Genomic DNA, 20,915 nt, shown 5'->3' with positions numbered 1-20,915 from the left:
TTGTTGTGGTCTCTCTTGTGGGGGTGGGAAGGGAACCCCGGAGTCCCAGTAAAGGGGTTCTGCAAGAGGAGCAGATACCCCCCTTTTCCTGATGTTCCGATGCTGCCACCCACATTTGGGCGGGGGGCCGGATTGGGTACCCAGGAGACTCCCCTTTTAATAGCACAGTGCCCCCTTCCTGGGCTCCCCCCCACCTGTTCCCCATCCCCGAGGGACTTTCCGGCCACAGCCCCTCAGCCAGGCACCCACTGCTTCAGAATCACCCCCTTGTCCCCCGTATCTCCGTCCACTTCTTCCCCCTTGGCCCCAGCTGGTTTTCCCCTCTTCCCTTCTGATTTGATCTCCCTCCTGGCGGGGGGCGGGCGGGCAGGAGAGCTCCCCCAAAGCCCTCCTGGTCCTCCTTCCGGGCCAGCCGGCGCCGCTTCCGAAGGGTCTTCCCGTTTTTCGCTGTTCCGCCGGGCCGGGCCGGGCCGGGAAGAGTGCCCCAGCCCGTTCCCTCTTTGCCTGCCGCCTCCCCGCTGCGCGGATCAGGGCTTCCCCCCGCCCGCCGCCGCCGCCGCCGCCGCCGCCGCCGCTTTTGTCTCCGGTGAGCGCCTTCGGGGGCCTTTCTGCGCTGATTCAGGTCCGCTCCTGTCGCCGCGAAGGTCCCCAGCTCTCCTGCTCGCCTCCTTTCCCCCTCTCGCTCTCCCCCTTTCCAGCTGACGCTTCCAGCCACTCTTCCTGCCTCCCCCACCCGCCCCTTTCCAGCGATGTCCCGTGCTATTTCCTCCGGATCTCTCCACCTATTAATCTGCCTCTCCTCGAGCTTTCGCTGATCCATTTCAGCCTGGCTCCGTTTCTGCCTCGCTTTTGCGGGTCCGGCGGGCTTTCCCCCTCCCCCTTCCGCTCTCTCCATGGGGCTGTATTTTGTCCTGCCCCCCACCCGCGGTATTCCCGGCGGAGATTTCTCTCCATCCATCCACTTGCTGAAGGCTTGGGTGTGTCTGTGAATCGCATCTTGCATTTCCAGCAGCTGGCGTGTGGCTTTTCCCCCCTCGGTTGTTTCAAGAATAAACACCGGGTAAGTGTGGAAATTATTCTTGGATATTCTCTGTGGCGTGTCCGGGCAACCGAGGAGTTGTTGCATTTCATTTTTCTGCATGCAGCTGTCGTTAAATTAAACGAGACCCGTTCTCTTTCCTCCACCACAGGATGCTCTCCGAAGCCCCAAAGGGCTTTCCTTTGCAGATTTCTCTCTGTCTGCAGGGCGGCTTCTCTTCCCCTGGCGTTTTATTATTGTGGATATTTCATGCTTGTGGAAACTGGTGGGAAATGCTGGGCGGTTAGCGTCTTGCTCCGGATTCCTCCCTTTTTGCACGAATGTGGGACAAATTTTGTCTGAGGCGGGCTCTGCAGCTGACTTAAATTATCGCCTGTATGTGTAAGAGTGATCAGCTCATAACAATGGCAGGGAGATGGGCACACAGGTCCATGTCTACACCCTTCCTGGAATGTTATTTTGTATGTCCACATGTCTAGATACGTGAGTGTGTGCAGCCTTATGCTGACTTAGCATGAATTCCTGCTTCCTTCTGCAGCGTGCCTGTATGTGAGCTGGGGAGCCCTGCTTTGAAAAAGACCCACTGGAGTGCCTTATGCATGCGTGTGCTCACGCGCATGTGTGATCTTTCTAGAGTGATGTCAACCTGCCTTCTGTTGTGAACACATTTGATTGTGGTCCTTGTTTACAAAAGTGGACTGTGTGCGTGTGTACATTTTGGAGCACATCTGTCTCCCGTAGGAGGGAACCTTTTATGAGTTGTTTTCTGTCTTGACTGCCAATACGGAGCACCGAACGGACACAGAGGTGAATCTTTACAGCTTCCTCAATTTCCTTGCTCCTTAATTTCTTTCTGCCCCTCTCTCCGTCTCTGTCCCCACCTTTTGCCAAGCTCACTTGGGTTTGCCTAATCCCTGTGTCTCTTGATGCAGGTTGTCTCCTACTTTTTGTACCACGTGGTATTCCTCACCAACTTTCCTGCCTCTCCACCCTTGGAAGAGGCTGCCCGAGCGTGGGAATGGTGTAGATTGCTTCTGAGTTGCTCCTGATGAGCCCGTCTGGGCCCTAGCGAGAAAAACCCCGGGACCCACTCTCCTGTCTGATGCCACAGATGCTTGTAGACACAGAATTCCACAACCTCCCTTCACTGATGGCCTCCTAACACCAAGAACAGCTCAAGAAGTGAAGCTGAGGACATTGGGAGTCTCTCGCCCACCATTAATGCAGCATCACCGTCCCTTCATGGCCAGCTGCAGTTGGGGACCCACCTTCAGGCTCCCTTCTGTCCACAAGTCACCACTGAGTTGTCCTGTGGCAACTCTGTGATCCAGGCCACCATAGGCTTCTCAACCAAAGACGTCCAGGCCTGTACGTTTTCCATCCTTCTGTCCAACCTGTGCCATGAGCTGTGGAACATCTTGTGAAACCGAAACAAGCGACTGAATGGTTGTCTCCTGCTGCCGAAGAACTGGAAGAATCATGAAAATGAAGTTCTTCTAGGAACTAGCATGCTTGGTGCTAGCCAGAGAAATACAAACTCCCTTTTGCTAGGGAGCTCTTGTATGCCTACAGTCAAAGAGGAACCTGAATCATCTGTAGGTCCACCAGACTCTTCTTCAGATGACAGAAACTCAGGCCTTCTGGTATTCCGGTTGTCCAACAGCTCTTCAAACACTATGGACCTCTAACTAGAGAACACTGAGTCTTGATCAGCTTGTAATTCTGTCAGATAACTCCTGAACTCTCGCTTCACTCGTAGTTGGAAGACTCTTTGGGGTTCTTATAAACTAGGAAGAGCCGTGATCTGTACTCAGATGAGTCCACAGGACTGTTCACAGACAGAAAAAGGGTTCTTTTAAAAATTGCTTTTTGCACTTTCATGCCGGTGACTTTTGTAAACTTTAATATAATCATAACTCTACCGTGTGCTCATTACCGCTAATATTGGCCTCGCCCTACGGCTAGTTTCTTTCTGTTTCAGCAAACGGAGAACTCAGTGGCTCTGCCAACAAGTCTTCTGTTTGCTTGTTGGTCCTTCTCTGTTTACTGCCCCAAGAAAGCAAAAGGAGGCGGCATTAGCAAAGTTTGAACCGCAGTTCTGCCACACTAACTGGAGGCCTCCCAGCCAGAGAAGGCTGCCAGATGTCTGGCTGTCAAAAAGGAGACATGAAGGGCTGAATTTTGTCTGGGTGGAGCAAAACCATGTAGAAGGAACTTAGACGCAGAGCAGAGATGCGCATGGGGACTCGGAGGTAACTGGAGCCCGACTGGCCGGGGAGAAACGTTACATGAATGTCCAACGGAGGCAGGTTCGAGTTTGACGATGGAGGCTGCTATGTGGGTGACTGGGAAGAGGGCCGGGCACATGGCTACGGCGTGTGCACAGGCCCCGGAGCCCAGGGGGAGTACAGCGGGCGCTGGAGCCGTGGTTTTGAGTCTCTGGGCGTCTATACCTGGCCCAGCGGGAACACCTACCAGGGCTACTGGAGCCAGGGCAAACGCAGCGGTCTGGGCACAGAGAGCAAAAGCAAGTGGAGTTATAAGGGCGAGTGGTGCCATGGGCTGAAGGGGCACCTGGGCGTCTGGGAAAGCCACTCGGGAGTCATCTATGAAGGCGTGTGGCGTGAAGGTCTACAGGATGGATACGGCATGGAAACGTACGCTGATGGAGGTGAGCTGGCAGAACATGACAAGAAGGGGTAGGGGTCCACTCCATTGTTCATTCTTGGTCTTGTGGTCCAAGTGTCACACCACTAATCCCATTTTCTCGGTCCACTGGGCCAGTGAGAGAATGCCCGTTTCCAGTTCTCCTCCTTTAGCTGGTTGCACAGGCAACTAGAGAAGCCCCTGGTTCCTTCCACCTCTCTCACACACTTTTCACATACTGTTGCTTCATTTCTTCACCTAGACGTCTCTCGAGCACACCATCTGTCCGTCCCAAGATAATGGGGTGGTGGTAGTGATGTGGTCCATAAAAGGTGGTCAGGTTTCATCGCAGAGTTTCAAACTCAGTTTGGCCATAAAATGTAGTGAGTTTCCCCAAACACACTGCATGTTCACCTTCAAGAAAGCCTACCATTTTAAACGTGGGAATAAAAAACTCATCTTGGAAGTCCCTTGAAAGAACAATAGGAGGCAAAACAAAATGAATTAAATCCCGTTGATGACATTTACCCACCTTTTTTTCCTTAAAGAAACCCTCAGATCTTCTTGTGAAAACACTCATGTTAGGTCTTTGGACCTCATCCCTGACTTTTCTCCAAGGTCCCCCGACACTAACATATGGGATCCTTGACCCAGTTTTCATGCAGCAAGATGGTTCTTATTTCTTGGTAGGCCTGAGAACGCCTTCATGGTCCTCTTCAGCTGGACCTGTATTTCCTTTTCTTGCATCCCTTTTTCAACCTCTTGCCGCATGTCCTCCACATTCCTCTAGTCCTCCTGGTTGACCTCACTTTTCCCCTCCATTGCAGGTACTTACCAGGGCCAGTGGCAGTCTGGCAAGCGTCATGGATATGGAGTGCGCCAGAGTGTCCCATACCGTCAAGCCACCCTGGTGCGCTCCCCACACCGGACCTCCTTGGAATCTCTCCACAGTGAGGCAGATCCTAATGCCCCTGTTGTACCACTCCCTCCTCCTTCTCTGCCTCCTCCGCCACTCCCTGGGGACAGCCCTGCCTCAGGATCCAGGGGTGGTTTTGTCTTAGCTTTTCCTGGAGACCCAGATTTCCCCAAGGGGGCCAAGAAGAAAAGTGGGGGGTTCTTTCGGCGTTCCCTGCTCCTGAGTGGGCTAAGAGTACGGAGGGCTGAATCTAAAGCCTCCCTGGGCAGCAAGCGAGGGTCCCTCAAGAGCGAGGCAGGGGTAAGTTCAGCAGGAAGCGAGGCCACCACGCTCAGCTATGCCGAGACCGAACCTCCTGAGCTGCCTTCAACTCTGACCATTGAAGGTTCTTCCACTGAGGTCTACGCGGGAGAATGGCGGGCGGACCGGCGCAGTGGCTACGGGGTGAGTCGCCGCTCCAACGGGCTGCGGTACGAGGGCGAGTGGTTGGGTAACCGACGACATGGGTACGGGCGCACTACCTACCCCGACGGCTCCAAAGAAGAGGGGAAGTACAAGCTCAACCGTTTGGTGAGTGGTAAGGTGAAGAACCTCATCCCGCTTCGCCGGAGCAAAGTCAAAGAGAAAGTGGACCGAGCTGTAGAAGTGGCCAGAAGGGCGGTCAGCATGGCCCGTCAGAAGCAAGAACTCGCCATAGCCAGGTAAGAGGAAAGAGGGGTTATGGAAGGGGGAGTTGGGGGGACGGCCCTGGAGGTGGGAAGAAGGCAGCACAATCCTGCAAACTCTTTCACTAATGGTCTCGTTCAAGAGATGACAGGGGAGAAGGTTGACTTGCAATGAAGAAGGAGTCTTCAGAATGCGAGCGGAAGGGAGGGTGACTCAATTTGTGAGAGGTCCCCAAAACGAAGAGGCTCATTGAAGCCTGTGAACGTAAGAAGATGTATGCAAATTTGAACGGGGCCCTGGCCTCGAACTGAAACAAACTTCAAGTTGAAGATCTTGGAGAAGGATGAAGGGGCGTCAAGCAGCTACTGAACAGGAGTGAAGTTGCTGGGGCATATTTAGGTGGTACACCAAGGACTGTGTTGTGAGCTAGGAATGAGGGCCTTGCTTTAAATTAAGACCTACCTGGCCTTTGCAGCCAATCAACCTTTTTTTTAACCCCTTTTTTCCAAATTCCTTTTCTCCGCTGAGAAACCAGCCTGCTGTCTTGGAAAGCCTATCTAGACCAGCCTCCTTCAGTCTGGATTTTTTCTGATATTGTAGGAGGAGAGATCAAAATTGTCTCGAGGAGCCAAAAATTAGAAGGAGTCTGGGAGTGTGTCTTCCAAGGAACCAATTTTATTCCAAAATAAAATATTTATTGGAATGAAATTGGTTCCTCGGAAAACGTGCTCCAGTGGCTCAAGATGATAATTCCTCCCTCCCAGGCAGGAAGCCATTTTAAAAGAGGCTCCCTTTCCTGCATTCTGGGGTCCAGGCAGATTTGGGGGCATCTGCCTTAAAATCCATCATTAGCGGGCCTCCCAGATGGAAAATTCATTATAAAAATAATGTGTGGCTGGTGGGAAAAGATGAAAAGGGCTGACCTTGTTGGTGTGTGTGTGTGTGTGTGTGTGTGTGTGTTTCCTATTTGAAAGGTATTAGGAGTAGACTTTGGCTCCAGCCTCCAAGATGAAGGAAAACAAAATGAATTGATGCAATTTTCTAAAGCTGGCTGCCAGTTTTTTTCTCTCGCCTTTTTTCCACCTCTATCCATCTTTCTTTTCCGTCCTCCTGCTCTGCCTTTTTCATCCCCCCCCCCCACTCTTTCCCTATCTTTTTCTACCCTGATTTCTTTTTAAATGTTTCTTTTATATCCATTTTCTTTCCACTTTCCTTTCTGTCCCTTAATCCAGCCTCTCTCTCTCTCCATCTCTCTCTGTGTAAAGCTATAGGTGAGGGTATATGTGTGTGTTTGTGTGTTTGTGTGTGTGTAAAAAGGCCCGCTCCTGGTGTAGGCTGCCTGGTCTCCTAGGCAACTGGGCAATGGCAAGGTGATTGGCTAGCGGCTGCTATGGCAACAGCCGCAGCATCCTACGGGCATGGACCGAGGCTGGGGTGGGATGGAGAGAAGCAGGAGGGGAAGCAGTGAGGTAAAGTCGTCCATGGGAAGGAGATACAGGCGTGGGGCTGATCAAGAAATGTTGGTGTTTCCCCCGCCCCCACCCCTGGGTGGGGAGGAGAGCTTAGAGACATGGAAACAAGAGGACCTGACAGTGAAGAGGAGGGCCAGTGTACATAAACAAGCTAGGATGCAGGTTGCGTGGGTGAATGCAAGCCAGGTGCTATGTGGGGGACGGGTGGAGGGCAGATTGCAAGGACCCAAACATGCTCAGGGGGGGTGTATCCAAGCAGAGCCCTGTGGAAACATTGCAGTAATAATTGATTTTTTCCCCCCTTTTCTTTGGGCTTAAAAGGGTTTTTTGAAATATACTGGGGTTAGGTGACTCTTAAGACGGCATGCTTAAATCCCAGCCACATGTCCACGAGGAATTAAGGCTGGAGAAAACTAAGACCTGGGGGTATGTATCAATATTCAGTGCGGGGGGGGAGCGCTGTGCATGGATTTATGGCAGGGGTTCAGGTGGTGCTGCCCCCATCCAGAAAGATTAGATGGTTCTCATTTATCAAGGGAGAGTTTCAAGTCATGGCAGAATCGTCATGGGTGAAATTCCTCATGAAGTTATTGACGTCCATTTGCAGGGGGTGGCAGGGAAGGAGGCTTATTTTTGAGAAAACCAGGGGTTTCTGCAGGGTGGGGGTCCCAAAAGCCAAGATGGTAGCCATAGCCCCACCCCTTTCTTCCATGCGTCACCTTGACTTCTTTTACCCCCCTGTGGACATCTTTTTACTACACGGTTTCTAGAAAAAAACTGGGACGTACTAGAAAGCAAAGTCATTCACCTTAAATTCTTGAATTTACACTAGACAGGCAGAGGCTGGTTTCAGCTGAAGTCTTCCAACCTAACTCCTGAAACCAAAGCCAGAATAAAATGACTGGCCCCCAAACAAAAATTTAAACACAATAATGGCGTCTAACTACAGAAGCTAAGTAGCCAGCAGAGAGTTTTTAAATCCTGAAGCAGTAAGTTCCAGAACTTAGTATTTTCCATACTTAGACGCAGTCTAAATTGCACAAGGGATGTTGCAAAGCCACCGCAAACCCTGTGCTGGACCGCAAGACCATAAGAAACCAGCGGGCACTAAGTGGGCCTGGGCTGGCTTTTGTGATGGCACCTTCCCCTTCTGTTTGTGTGATGCTTACGCAACAAAAACCTGTTGTTCTAAATTGGTCTGAGAGAGGATTCGCCCAAAGTTCAAAGCGATTTGTTTGGCAGGTCACAACTTTAGAAGGGGTGCATTTTTCCTCAGAGTTACACGCTCCTTCAACACCCGTAGGATTACTCACAGGCCTCCAGGAAGCTGATAGTGGTGCAGAATGGCAGGACTGAACAGCTGCGAGATACAGAGTTGATAACAATCCACGTTTCTCCCTCCTTCCTGTAGAATTGGTGTGCCAAAGCTTGCAAAAAAGGGAGGGGGGAAACATAGCAAGAACAACATGTAATGAAAATTACCGAGATAAAAAAGCCACAATGCTAGAGAACTTATAATTATAAGCTATAAGATGCTAAAACGGCTGTGTCAGGTTAATACACTCTTAAGCCAGCAAGTTGGTGGGAGGCTAAGAATCTGAGCAAATGAGGTTTCCAAGTCTTGCTTAACACAAAATAGAGGAAACTCGATGCATCTCTCCAGGGAGAGCTTTTCCCCATCCTTGGTAACCCTTAAACAAGGGGGCAGCCTTTTAAAACATTTTTTTTGGGGGGGGGAACAAAGGAAAGCTGCAGTGAGCAACTTATTCATAGCACCAAAATGTGCAGACAGGAAAGGGATTCCTGGTGTGTGTGTGTGGGGGGGGGGGGGGGGGAAATTGGTTGTCTAAGGATTCAGACTTTCTTTTTTGGTGCATTAAGCTTAAAAGGCGATATACACATCTTTTAAAGTTTTAATTCCACCCCGCGCTTTCAAAACTGGATGCAATCTTGCCTCTATTTCTTAAGAATTTATTGCCAAAATTCAGTGGTGTGATTCCCAGGGAGCATGAGCTGTCTTCCCTTGCGTTAAAGATGCTCTGGTGCAATGTTTCTCAACCTTAGGAACTTTAAGACGTGTGGACTTCGACTCCCAGGATTCCCCAGCCAGCCATGTTGGCTGGGGAATTCTGGGAGTTGAAGTCCACACGTCTTAAAGTTGCCAGGTTTGAGAAACACTGGACTAGAGGACCTTTCTGGTCCCTTGCAACTCCACAATTCTGTGCTTCTATGAATTAGGCAGGTTAACAAACATGGTTAACGAAGTTGAATTGCCATATTCAGATAACATGGTATGTCCAAACCAATAAACCTTATGATGGTATAGCGTGCTGAGATAGTGCCTGGAACTTCACAAGAAGGGACCCCAATTCGTTTTTAGCTTCATCTCCTGTTCTGAGAAGCCCCCTCTAAAGATAAGGCAAAGTTAATTAAGACGTTTATCCTCAACAAACCTTGCATCTGTCTTCCAGACAGGCTGGATTACAATTCCCAACCATGCTGAGTGAGTCCAAGACATTTGGAAGGCTACCAACCAACGGAAAAAAAAATAAAATAAACTAGTTTCAAATTAATTAAAAGATCTCGGCTTTCCCCCAAAGCCATCAGAATTATAGTTTTGTGTCGCTGCTGGAAATGCCTTATCAAAGTCCTGTGATCTAGCCCTGTTGCCCAATGTATTGGGTTGAATACATTAAATAATAATCATAATAACAACAAGAAGAAGACTAGGCAAAATGGAAATGGAATGTGCCAGTGAAAATATTTTTCCAAGTTTTTCAATATTTGGGGGGTTCCTCCAGCCATTTATTCCAGGACAAATGGCAGACGTTGGAATAGATGCTAATTGTGGCATGGATCATAAAGCTCAGCCTTGCTAGTCAACAGCTTCGGCTCCTGTGGTTGAACAAAGTTGTGAAGAAAACCCACAACGTGTTCTGAAAATTACAGGAAAGGGTTCAGCAAGTCCAGATCTGAAGCTGAGGATCAACCTCGAAGGGAGAGCCTAAGAGTGAGGATTAATGGAGGCCACGTTGGTTGAGATGTTCCTAGCCCAGCTGGGTACCATTTACCAGCTCAGGGTGGATATCACAGAGGGGTCACCCTAGAAGGAGGGGTTTTAGAAAGGACCTTCTTTCCCCATTGATCCCAAAGCTTTCTCTCCATCTCCACCTCAGGGCTGCAGATGCTCGTCTGAAGGCGGCTGCAGCGCTTGGGGCAGCCGAGAAGGCCCTGGAAGCCTCCCGCTTGGCCAAGATTGTGGCCCAAGAATTACAACCTATTCTAGCTGATTCAGGTGAGATGTTTGCATGGTGGTTCCCCTTCCAGAAGTAAGGATCTTCTGCCTCCTTGAAAATCCAGCCCGAGATGTTGCCTGGAGAATGGGGAGTTGTTTTGGCTGGGTGGTGGTGGTGGTGAAGGTCCAAGGAATCAATGGGTTTTTACTGCATGGTCCCATCTCCCAAACATGACACGTACCTCTACTCCCCTCCCAAAGACTTCCTAAGTCCTCAATTCCCTTCTTAACCCAATTGTCCATTCCTGGGATCAGTAATGTGCCACATACATTGATGTTGCTGTAGAACAGTGTTTTTCAACCTTGACAACTTGAAGATGGGTGGACTTCAACTCCCAGAATTCCCCAGCCAGCATGGCTGGCTGGGGAATTCTGGGAGTTGAAGTCCACCCATCTTCAAGTTGCCAAGGTTGAAACACACTGCTGTAGAATCTAACTGGGGTGTCATTAATGAATACCAGCATCGCTTCTATTATAGCCCCCGTTCTTATCTTCCTCCTTACCTTTCCCTTTTTATCGAAAGCGGGAGAACATGACATGAAAGCGATTTCCACGACCCGTCTTTCTTGAATCCAGAGCTTTTCATATCTGTCTCTTCTTTCTTTAACTGCCAGCCCCTTCTCCTTCCCCAGAGCCGCGAGGCCGGTTAGATTCAGAAGGCACCGACCCTGATTTCCAGGAGTACAACAGTCCCCGCGTCTACGAGAACGGCATCACCCCTTCTGACGTTACCCCAGACCCGAGCTTACCGCCAAGCTACCCACCCACACCGTTGCAACCCTGGCGGGGGGACCCTCGGCGGACTTGGCCCCCCTTGGAGAATGGGGGTCCTCGCCAGCACCTCCCCGAGGCCTCTGATGTGGAGGATGAGTGGGGTTCCAGGGGTAGCTTCCCGTCTCGGACACCGCGGCTCGTTCCCGAGGGGTTGTGGGAGGGTGAGGAGGAACAGGGACAGTTGAGCAGCTATGAAGCGGAGGAAGAAGATTACGAGAGGGTCCCCCAGCACCCTCAGCCGGGCAGCCCAGCCAGCGGCAGCTCGGGCAGCCTCCGAGAAGAGGAGGAGGAAGAGGAGGAAGAAGGGACCGTTTCTAAGACTTATCCTGGGGGGATCCAGGAGGATCCGGCACCCTCGGGAGCTCCTGTGAGCACAGAGGTGAAGAACGAGGAATGGCATGGACCTTCTCTTATGCTGGAGAGAGGAGAGAGCCTGCAAGCAGTCCGAAGGGGGAGACAGGTAAGGATGCTAAATGGATGGAAGGGAGGGTGGGACACCTTACATTCGGTTCTTCCTCGGCTAGCCTGGGTAGGGTTTGCGATAGCACTAGCAAGTCTAGGCGGGTGGTTCCATTTTGCCCCAAAGCACCATGCCCAATGCCTTAGAGCTGAGCTGAATGTCCAGGAGCAAGACTGTCATCTCCAGGGAAGAAGATCTGGTGGCAGAGGATGGAAGAAGAACCTCTAAAGATGCTGGAGACCTGCCAATAGGGCAGGCTGTGTGCAGGAGGTGTCGAAAAAACTCAAGATGGGGGCCACCACCATGCAATCAAAGCAGAACCACATGGTGGAGGCCCCCATCTTGAGTTTTTTTTACCCCCCCTGCACACACTCCATCTCAAGCTCTCTCCAGTGCCCCCTTCCCACAAGAAGGAAACAGATTCAGATGAGATCTTGAATCCTCTGAGGTGTAGCTAGGATTCTTGGGAGTCGGGTCCCGAAACGCAAAGCGATGTTTGGGTTTCTGGAAATTCTGCAAATGACTTGGTCCAATCTAACGTGTTGGACTCATTCCCATGACTCCTGGCCAGTGCTGGCTAGGGATGATAGGCGTTGGAGCCCAACCTCAGGAGGGCCCACAAAACTTGTCCATCCCATCTTGTGTTTTGCACCAAAGGTTTCCGTGTTTTATAGCTCTGGCGGAAGCTGGGGGTTGGAGGGAGCCTTTGATCAGTGAATCCCAAATACTGTGGGAAACTGAATCAGTTGGACTTCTGCCTGTCAGGCAGCTGTTAAAAGCACAGGGCGATCTGTCTAGGTCCACAGCAGATGCTTCGGTCAAAATAAGGTTTGCTTGCCTGTGTCTTCGTGTTGTGAGAAATCAGCTAATGGCAATTTAAACCACAATAGCAAATCACAGCTTTGCATATTGGGTGGACGAACGTCTGTCTGTTTAAAGACCCCAGGATACAAGTAGAAAGTGATCTAGTTCACCCCTTGCTAAGCCATAACCCGTTTTGTTGGGCTGTGGCTTTTGTATTGCAATTTGTAAACCATGGTTTATGGCTTAACAGTAGGCGTGAACCTAACCACGGTTTAGTGAGATGTGTGAATCATGCCTTGTGGCGGCAGGAACTTGGATGTTGGACCTTTTAGCTTTCTCTTGCTCTGTGGATCAGCAATTTTTGATGCAAATCAAGGGTGTCGGGGGCAGGCATCAAAATGTCAAGATGGTACCCACAGCTACATTTGCCATGACGGGCAGAGCTGGGACTTTCAAGGTTTTCCTAGACTCAGGGAATTTTTTTCTTATTTTTAACCTTGTTCCCATAGCACACTCAATTTGGTTAATGCAGGAATTCATTTTCTGAGTTGAATCTGAACAATCTGTGTTGCTATAAACTCACCCAATGGCCTAGATCAGTGTTTCTCAACCTTGGCAACTTTAAGAGGAATGGACTTCAACTCCCAGAATTCCCCAGCCAGCCATGCTGGCTGGGGAATTCTGGGAGTTGAAGTCCACTCCACTTAAAGTTGCTAAGGTTGAGAAACACTGGCCTAGATTGACCCATCACCCTACAATCAAGCCCAAAACGTTCCAAGTTGCACCTGTGCCTTGTAAATGGGTCTTTCCTCCTAAACATAAGCGGGATCTATGCTGCCAATTTTCAGCATTCGCACCCCGGAACTGCAGTTGCGGGGGGTCAGAGGAAGGCTGCAGCTTCTGCAACCCCGCCCCACCCCACGTTGCAAGGAGCCTCAACACACCCGAAGCGAAAACAGGGCCATAAACCCATCTGCCCTGCGTGAGCAGAATCCCTGCAGTTTCATCCCGGCTTTTGCCTCACCTACACAGTCCGCTGAGATCCACCACCTCTCCTGGAACCCACCGGATAAAATATCCTGCTTTTCCACAAGGCGCCTGCCCCCTCCCTGCATTCTGGACTAAACTCCCTTTTGCATCCGCAGGGAGAGAGGACTCCAGGAGTCCTTATTCAAAACGTCCCCCATCCTCTCTCTTCCCCTCTGCCTGTTCATAGGACTCAAAGTTGGATCTCCAAACATATTCCTGCCCCCCCTCCCTTGTTGGCAAGCAAAGCGTGGCTTTATCTCCCTCCTGGGACTCCCCCCACCCCCAGGAGCTTTTCACGGTGGACGCCCTTCTTCCTTTCTCCCCGATTTCAGAGCAGGGCTGCTGTTTCCTTTTTAAAATCTGCCTCCCCCCCTTCCTCCTGGACCTGGAATCCGACTGGGAATAGGATGCAGGCGGGACGGGGGGGGGCGGGGGACCTAACCACCAGCTCCCACTGGGGATTGGCTAGCTGCCTTCCTCCCGTCTCTAAGCAACCGGCATCTTTTCTTCAGCAGCATCCTTTTTGGTCCCGCCTTCTCCACTGCAGCATCGGGCCCTGCCCCACTGACAGAGCCGCAGTGGGGGGTGCTGGGAATCGCTGGAAGGCGGGACTGCAGGTCATCAATAATCCAGCGCTTGAACAGTGGTGGGGGGGGAGGTCTCGGAGCCGGGGAGGGGAGGGGGAAGCAGCAACGCAGGGCCCAAAGTTATCCGGTAGCCTGGCGGATGTGCCAAGGACAACATTAGCCCGGTGCTGTCGTTGCCAAAAGCCACGCGGGCGCCTAGCAGACCTGGGCGCTTCAGGGGACGTCCCCTCCCCCACCCTTACATCTGTATCCCATACATTACCCGCCTCCCCACCCCATCGGATGTGACTGCACGTAGCAGGCTGGAGTGCTTGCTCAGGAAGAATTTTCTTGCAGTTGGACAATAGTACAGCTTGCACACTTGAAAAGAACAGGCGTAGCACGGTCTGCAAGGCTGGGGGGAAACAACAACTCCTCCTCCTCCTCCTCCTTTCTTCCCAGGGAGGAGGCATTTTCGTAGGGTGGGGGCAATTCTGGAACATGCCACGGTGGAAGAGCCAGGTCACGGGTCCAGCTAAGCCAACCTTCCCCAACCAGGTGCCCAGGGTGGTCTTCCTGGCGCGGGGGGCCCCGGGGGGTTGGCCCCAGCGCTTCAAGGGCACCCCGTTGGGAGAAAGGGACGTGTCTGAGCTCCGAGCTGATCCAGCAAGTTGGTCCTGGGCTGGAGCCATGGGGGGGGGGGCAGGGAGAGCAGCACAGAAAGACCGGTGTTAAAGGCAGACATCGGGGAGGAGGCTTCATCCCAGCATCCTGGTAGCCCCCCGTTGTGGAGAGCCGGTGGCGGTTGACGTCGCTGCTGCTTCTGGATCCGATGTCCACCCCGCCTGGCGCCACGGTGGTCTTGATTCTCCCTCTGTTCTCTTGCAGGGAGCTCACGTGCTGGTGGTCGCCGCGGTCCTGCTGATCGACGTGAGCCTGGCTTACCTGTTCTCACTCCTCCTTGCTTGAGACGAGATGATGGAGGCAGGAGGCCCACTTTTGACCCTGTTTCCTCCTACCCCCCAAAGAAGTTTGATAACAAACTCTGATCTCTGCCTCTCTCCCCCCCCGTTCCCCCCCCCCGTCTCTTTTTTCACACGTCTTTAATCACCCGCCCAACGCTGGCTGCCTCTTATCTATAAACTTTCTAGATCGTTTACATATAAAGGGCTCTCTTTCTACTGGAGATTTTGATTTTTTGCCCCCTCTTGGCTGCCCCCCCCAAATAACGAACATCTCCTTTCCCTGCCTCATCTGTTTTTTTCATCCAGGGGTACTCTCCCTTCTTCACTTCATTGTGGAACGGTTGGTTAATGGTTGCCTTTCTAAGGCGGCACGTAGTAGAACTGGACCAGGACCCAAGGAGGAATTTGGCCCTGCGGAGAATTAAATATTAGGGCTGTGGACTAGGGAGAATCTCAAGTTGCTTGCTGGTCTGCTTGCTAGGAAGTTACACCCCCCATCCCTCTGCAAACCGAAGATGTTGGTTCAGGATTCTTCCCCCCACCCCAATGACCACCCCAGCCTTAGGAACCCATTTCAACACACAAGAGCATCCTTTTTCTCTCTCTCCCTTTTAGGTAGTTTCTGAAGTGTGGAGAAGGCGGATTCCCCCCCCCCCCCCCCGTATTCCCACCTCCACGGGATAGATGCTATTCTGGAATGAGAAAACAGATGTCCTTCCCAACTAGAGAAGGTGCAAACTAGACTGGTGCAAACTGGGGAGCGTTTGTTGGAAGGGGGGAGAACACATTTGGTCTTGCTCTCTGTTTTCTTCCATATTCTTTATTTCTCCGTCTGCCTTTTTAAAAAACTCCCCCCCCCTTTCCTTGAGGGAACTGGAACCTTCTTTTCAAACAAACCAACAACAACAACAAAAAAAACCAGACAAAAAGAAGAAACAACAGCAAACAACTAGAAACCCTTTTTATTTATGCTTTTATAAACCTTTTTCTCGCAGCATTTGAATAATGAAAAAAAACTATAAATTCATGAGAGGGTGAATGGGAGATTCCTGCTGCTGGGGAGAAAAGGACTTCATGAACAGGGAATTGCACGATTCCCACAAACGGGAGATTCGGGTGTGGAAAAGGGGGCGTTGCTGGACCAAACCAGCAAAGGCCTCTTTGGGGAAGAGAAGGGTGTCTAAGAAAAAAGTAGGGTGTCTGCTCCCTGAAGGGGAGAATCTCCTTGGGATCCCTCCAGCCCTGAATCCTGGGGATGGAAAAATGGCAGAACACTGGATGAAGCACCTTAACGGTGCACCCTGAACCTATTTCCACGAGGAAATCAACCGGTGCAGGAAGCGAGTCCCACCTTGCGACGGGCTGGACGCTGGAAGGAGCTGACGTGGGGGGTGGGTGGGGGGAAAGGAGAGATAATTTGCCTTCTAGAGGGTGAGTGTTGACCCCAGTGGGGGAGAACGCAAACCCAAGAAGTTGTGCCTTTGGAAAGAAAAACGTGCAATAGCAAAGGGCCTGCGATGGCGGGACAAACGGGGCCGTTCCGCATTTTCCAGGCTGCATCGTGTGCAATACAGGAAGTGCTGCCTTGCAGATAGCAGGAGAGGCATTTTAAGGGCAAACGCTGTACAAACGAGGGCTTCTCTAGGGGGTGGCTTGGGGGCCCCTCCCTCATTTCGTTTTGTGGGTGCCTGGAACGACAGAGGAGGCTCGAGGGCCCCCGGAGGAAGACGAAAAGATGTTGATGCTGCTGCTGGTGGAGGTCCTTTGGTCTACGATGGGTCTCCTCCCCAAGGAATCTCCCCTCAACCCTTTTCCGGATCTTGCATGAGGACGTGACTGACCCTTTGCTGCGTGCTGTGTATACTGAGAATGTCTGTATAGCCGAGAAAAAAAAAACAGGAAAAATAATATGAATAATAATAATAACCCTTCTGTACGATTTTCTACTGCCTGTCCCGTTTCTTCCCGTGCTTTGCGCCGGCCTTGGTCCGAAAAATTTCCCTTCCCGCCCTTCCTTCTACTTCTTCGTTTGCCTTTTCGACTGGATATTTCTTATTTCGTGTCTTTGGGATTGAGGAAAAAAAAAACAAACCTTAAATAAGTCTTGCAGGAAAAAAATAATTTAATAAAATATATTAATTAAAAAAAACACACCTGGACGCAGTGTTTCATTGGCGAGAAATTCTACGTCGGACTCCTCGCAGGTATGACCGGACCGGATTGCCGTTAAGGCTGAAACGTGCGGAGCGAGCGGACTAATGGGAAAAGCGTTAATGGATGTGGGTGAAAAGTCATTGTTAAGTAGAGCAGAGCTGTGTGTGTGTGTGTGTGTATGTCTGTTTGTGTGTGCGATTGGGTGTATGGGGGTTTGCATAGGCCTAAGATCGGGAACAATGTCTCTTGTGGTGCAAGCTATAATGAGCCCATCGGCGTGACTGATCCACTAACCATTTAAGCTTAGCTTAACCATTGTCTCCTTTTTGTTCATCCTTTTCAATATTTGGGGCCCACATGTTTCTCCCCAAGTGACCAGGATAGGTGGCTTCCAATCCAGTTTAATAAACACACCGCAGTCAATCGGTGGTCTGTAATGGGAGGGGGGGTCGGAAAAGTCAAAATGGCATCTGGAGTGGGGCAATGGATGCCGCTCCCCCCTCTTTTTTTTAACATGGGACACCCTCGTCCCCTTGCAGCTAGACTACCGTAATGCACTGCACGCAGGGCTGCCGTTGAAGGTGACTCAGACGCTACGGTCAGTCCACAATGCTGCAGCCCATCAGTACACTGGGAAAAGCAGATTTTGCCATCTGACGCTGATGGTCTGGTGCACTGTTTCTCAACTGTGGGAACTTTGAGATGAGCATGGCTGGCTGGGGAATTCTGGGAGTTGAAGTCCACCCATCTTAAAGTTCCCAAGGTTGAGAAACACTGCTCTGGTGGATGCATCGTTTATCAGTGTGTGGTCCAATTCAAAGGACCGATTTAAAGTCCTACATGCTCAGAGTCTACATGCAAGATTTGGATGTCCCATGCGCTCTTCAAGGGAAGACGTACTCCCCCCCCACCTGTGGGGCCTGACAATGCTTTCTCAGTAGCCCCACCCACACACACACACCTTGTCTCCCAATGTATAGAGCTCCCCCACTCTCCGTCCGGGGCTGTCTGCAGGGTGTGGTCAAAAAAGTCAAGATGGCAGCTGCAACAGTGCGGTGGAAGCTCCATCAATTTTTTATGTGCGATGCATCTTCACTTGTTGGATCACATCCTGCAGACCCGCCTACCCATGTCCTCGAAGCTAGCTATCCTGCACAGCATTTGGGCAGTACAGGTAGACCTTGTTTAGTGACTACCCCGGTTAGTGACTGTTCGCAGTTACGATGGTGATGAAACTTTATGACCATTCCTCGCATTTATGACCTTTGCAAGTCTGTAAAGTAAAGGAAAGCTGAAGGAAGATTGTAAGCACAGTCACAGTTTCACTTAGTCACTGCTTCGCTGAACAACCAAGTTGCTGGTCCCAATTGTGGTACCTGTAATGGTGTTAGAGCTACCTCAGTTAGTCAGTGTTGTCTTTGTTTTATTGTATGATGTGAATTTTGCTAAATGGATGGATTTTATTTGGTAGTAAACCGCCTGGAGTCCAAGTGGCAGTTTATCCAGTTTTCTGTAAATAAATGAACAGAAACGTAAACCACCCAGTCAGGCTGAGTTCACACCCCATGGTAAGCCGCTTCAAATCAAACTATGTTACACTAATCTAGTCTGTTATGCATTTATTTTTGGAACGAATCTTCTCATTGCCTGCTTATGGAAATCCAGGCTGAAACTGATCCTTATGGCGGTGAGCTAGCCTAGATTCGCAGCGGCTCAGCTGCTCCTTTGAATTCAGCCAGGATAGGAAGAGATCTTTTGTGACCACCCCCCTCCACCCCACAGTGTAGATGTGAGAATGTAAGAAGAGTCCTGTAGCTGGGTCACCCCAGAGATCAATCTACCCCACTGTTTCTCAACCTTGGCAGCTTGAAGATGGGTGGACTTCAATTCCCAGAATTCCCCAGCCAGCTGGCTGGGGAATTCTGGGAATTGAAGTCCACCCATCTTCAAGCTGCCAAGGTTGAGAAACACTGATCTACCCCATCATGCTGTTCTCATCACGATGCCCACAAGCTGCATAAGGATCAACTGCATTTTTCTGAATATGTTTCTCAACACTACTGAAAAATTTACTTCCTTCAGTATGCCTTAGCAGGAGGCAATACTTGCCTGGGTGTGGAAGCTCAGCTGGGTCAGATCTCTTTAGCATTTGGATGGGACACCACTAGGAAATCCCAGGGTTGCAAAGTTAGTTTGGAAAGTTGAAAAAAAAAATACACCCTGAAAGAAGGCCGTGGAAAACCACATCCGTATTGGGGCTAAGAAAACAGCACCGTGAGTCACCAAGGGTTGCGTCTGACTCGCTCGCTTTCTTCAATAGTACTCTCATACTCTTAGTGCAATCTACCCAGCAGGAGTTAAGATGCTGGACTAGGAGAAAAAGTTCTTTGGGGGACTTTAGGCCAGATACACACTGTGGTTCAGTGCAGCCTACTCCACAGGGTTGTTATGAGGATAAAATTGGAGAGGGGGGCCAAATAACCAGTAGAGGGCGCCCAAGAGATACAGAAAACGCAGCTCTTTGTCGCCACCTAGTGTTCAGTTCAGAATTGTGGCAGCCCTGATCTAGCAGCCCGCAGAAAAAGGTGAAGAGAGAAATTTGAAAGCAATTCCGAGTTACAATATCCATGGACTCTCTTCCTGAAATCCTTTTTTTCAGGTGGAAGGAAGCACAGGAGAAAGAAAGAGAAAGAGAGAGGTCTACTGCTAATATACCTCTTTATTCTTCCATGGGGCATCTCTCATTTCCGCCCGGCAGGCGGAAAAAGCATCTCTTAAAACAAGCTCCTAGCACCGGAAGTCAGACAAGTGGTTCAGTCAACTCTACATTTTTGAATCTATGGTGGAGTGAAACTTCGGGAGGAAAGGGGCGTGGCCTTGCCCTAGAAGGACGATCGCCGTATGACGACGCTCCTGCCGTTTTCTCCATCGTGCTTAGAAAGCTTTACTGCCCCCTGTCGCTTGTTTCGTTTTTTACATCTCTGGAGTCTCACTGTGCTACATAATTGTCTTTCTCAACGGGGGTACTGAAATTACTCTTAACCCCAACGACCAGAAGGCCCTCAGCTAAGGATGATGGGCGCTGTAGTCCAAGAGGTCAGGAGGCCGCCAGGTTGGATGAAGCAGTGACACGGCCCTTATCCTCAACTTTCTCTTCTTAAACACGTGCAGAAGAAAGGAACCTGGGTCTAGCTGCCCTGGTACGTCTGAATTCACTAACCTCCTACATTCCTGCAGAAATAATCAGAAAAGGGAACGCTGCCTAATTGTATTAGGCTGGCTTTAAGAAAGACATGATGTGTAAGGAAACAAAGATCGGGAAGGAATCATTGAGAAAATAAAATTGCAAGCAACACGGATGTGGCTTTGCCCACCAGGACGTCTGGATCTGGGGCAAACTCACTTTCCTGCCTACAAGCTACTTTTCTTTTCTTCATAAACATTTGGGGGGGGGGCGGGATTTGGCTGGAGATCCTAAAGCTCCTTTTGCACATATTTAATTACCACAATCAGTACAATAAATCAATGTTTCCCACCTTCAGCAATGTTAGGATGTCTGGGCTTCAGCTCCCAGAATTCCCCAGCCAGCGTGTTGGTAGGAAACACTGCAGTATATGATATTATTACTATTATTATAGCTATTTCTCCTTTCGCTTTTCTTAGTTTAAGATAGAGATAGGTAGATAGATGATATAGATGAATGAATGAATGAATGAATGAATGAATGAATGAATGAATGAATGAATCAGACAGACAGACAGACAGACAGACAGATATAGATAGATAGATAGATAGATAGATAGATAGATAGATAGATAGATAGAATTTTGCTTGGCTAGACCAAGCTCCAGTCCCCCCACCTCCACCATTGGATACTCAACAATTACCCTTCTTTGCACCACAGATTATTAGCCGTCTAGAGTCACGGAAAAGCGAGATGGGTGGCTATATAAAGCAAATAAATAAATAAATTACTGTTATTTTGCTTAAGAGCCACCCAAAATCCATGCTCTGCATGCGACGGGGAATAATTGGGAGCCGGACTCCAAAACACTGTAGATTTATCATTGATTGATTGCTTAGGTGCCAACAAGTCATTGTTGACTCTTACTGTAATGCACTGTTTCTC

The 20,915-nt window shown here is 50.2% G+C and overlaps 1 protein-coding gene across 4 annotated transcripts; it reads left to right on the top strand.

The window, feature by feature from the left end:
• The first annotated feature begins 131 nt into the window (after nucleotides 1-131).
• JPH4 (junctophilin 4) lies at nucleotides 132-16,775 on the top strand. Of its 4 annotated transcripts, XM_088142234.1 has the most exons (7): nucleotides 132-1,060; nucleotides 1,972-3,710; nucleotides 4,513-4,635; nucleotides 4,987-5,302; nucleotides 9,916-10,034; nucleotides 10,649-11,268; nucleotides 14,556-16,775. In XM_088142234.1, exons 2-7 carry the CDS (start codon nucleotides 3,332-3,334, stop codon nucleotides 14,634-14,636), a joined length of 1,638 nt encoding a protein of 545 aa, XP_087998360.1. In that variant the 5' UTR covers nucleotides 132-1,060; nucleotides 1,972-3,331; the 3' UTR covers nucleotides 14,637-16,775. The 4 variants fall into 4 exon arrangements, with proteins under 4 accessions (XP_087998360.1, XP_087998357.1, XP_087998359.1 ...); XM_088142231.1 differs by having other exon boundaries at nucleotides 4,513-5,302; nucleotides 14,556-16,773; XM_088142233.1 differs by having other exon boundaries at nucleotides 4,513-5,302; nucleotides 10,667-11,268; nucleotides 14,556-16,771.
• Nucleotides 16,776-20,915: the final 4,140 nt, after the last annotated feature.

This window comes from Python bivittatus, unplaced genomic scaffold (assembly GCF_059951505.1).
Source record: "Python bivittatus isolate LINGU-HERP-01145 unplaced genomic scaffold, Pbiv_v1 ctg000370_np1212, whole genome shotgun sequence".
Taxonomy (NCBI): Eukaryota; Metazoa; Chordata; class Lepidosauria; order Squamata; family Pythonidae; genus Python; species Python bivittatus.
The sequence above is the reverse complement of the archived record's forward strand: the minus strand, read 5'-3'. Positions and strand labels throughout refer to the sequence as shown.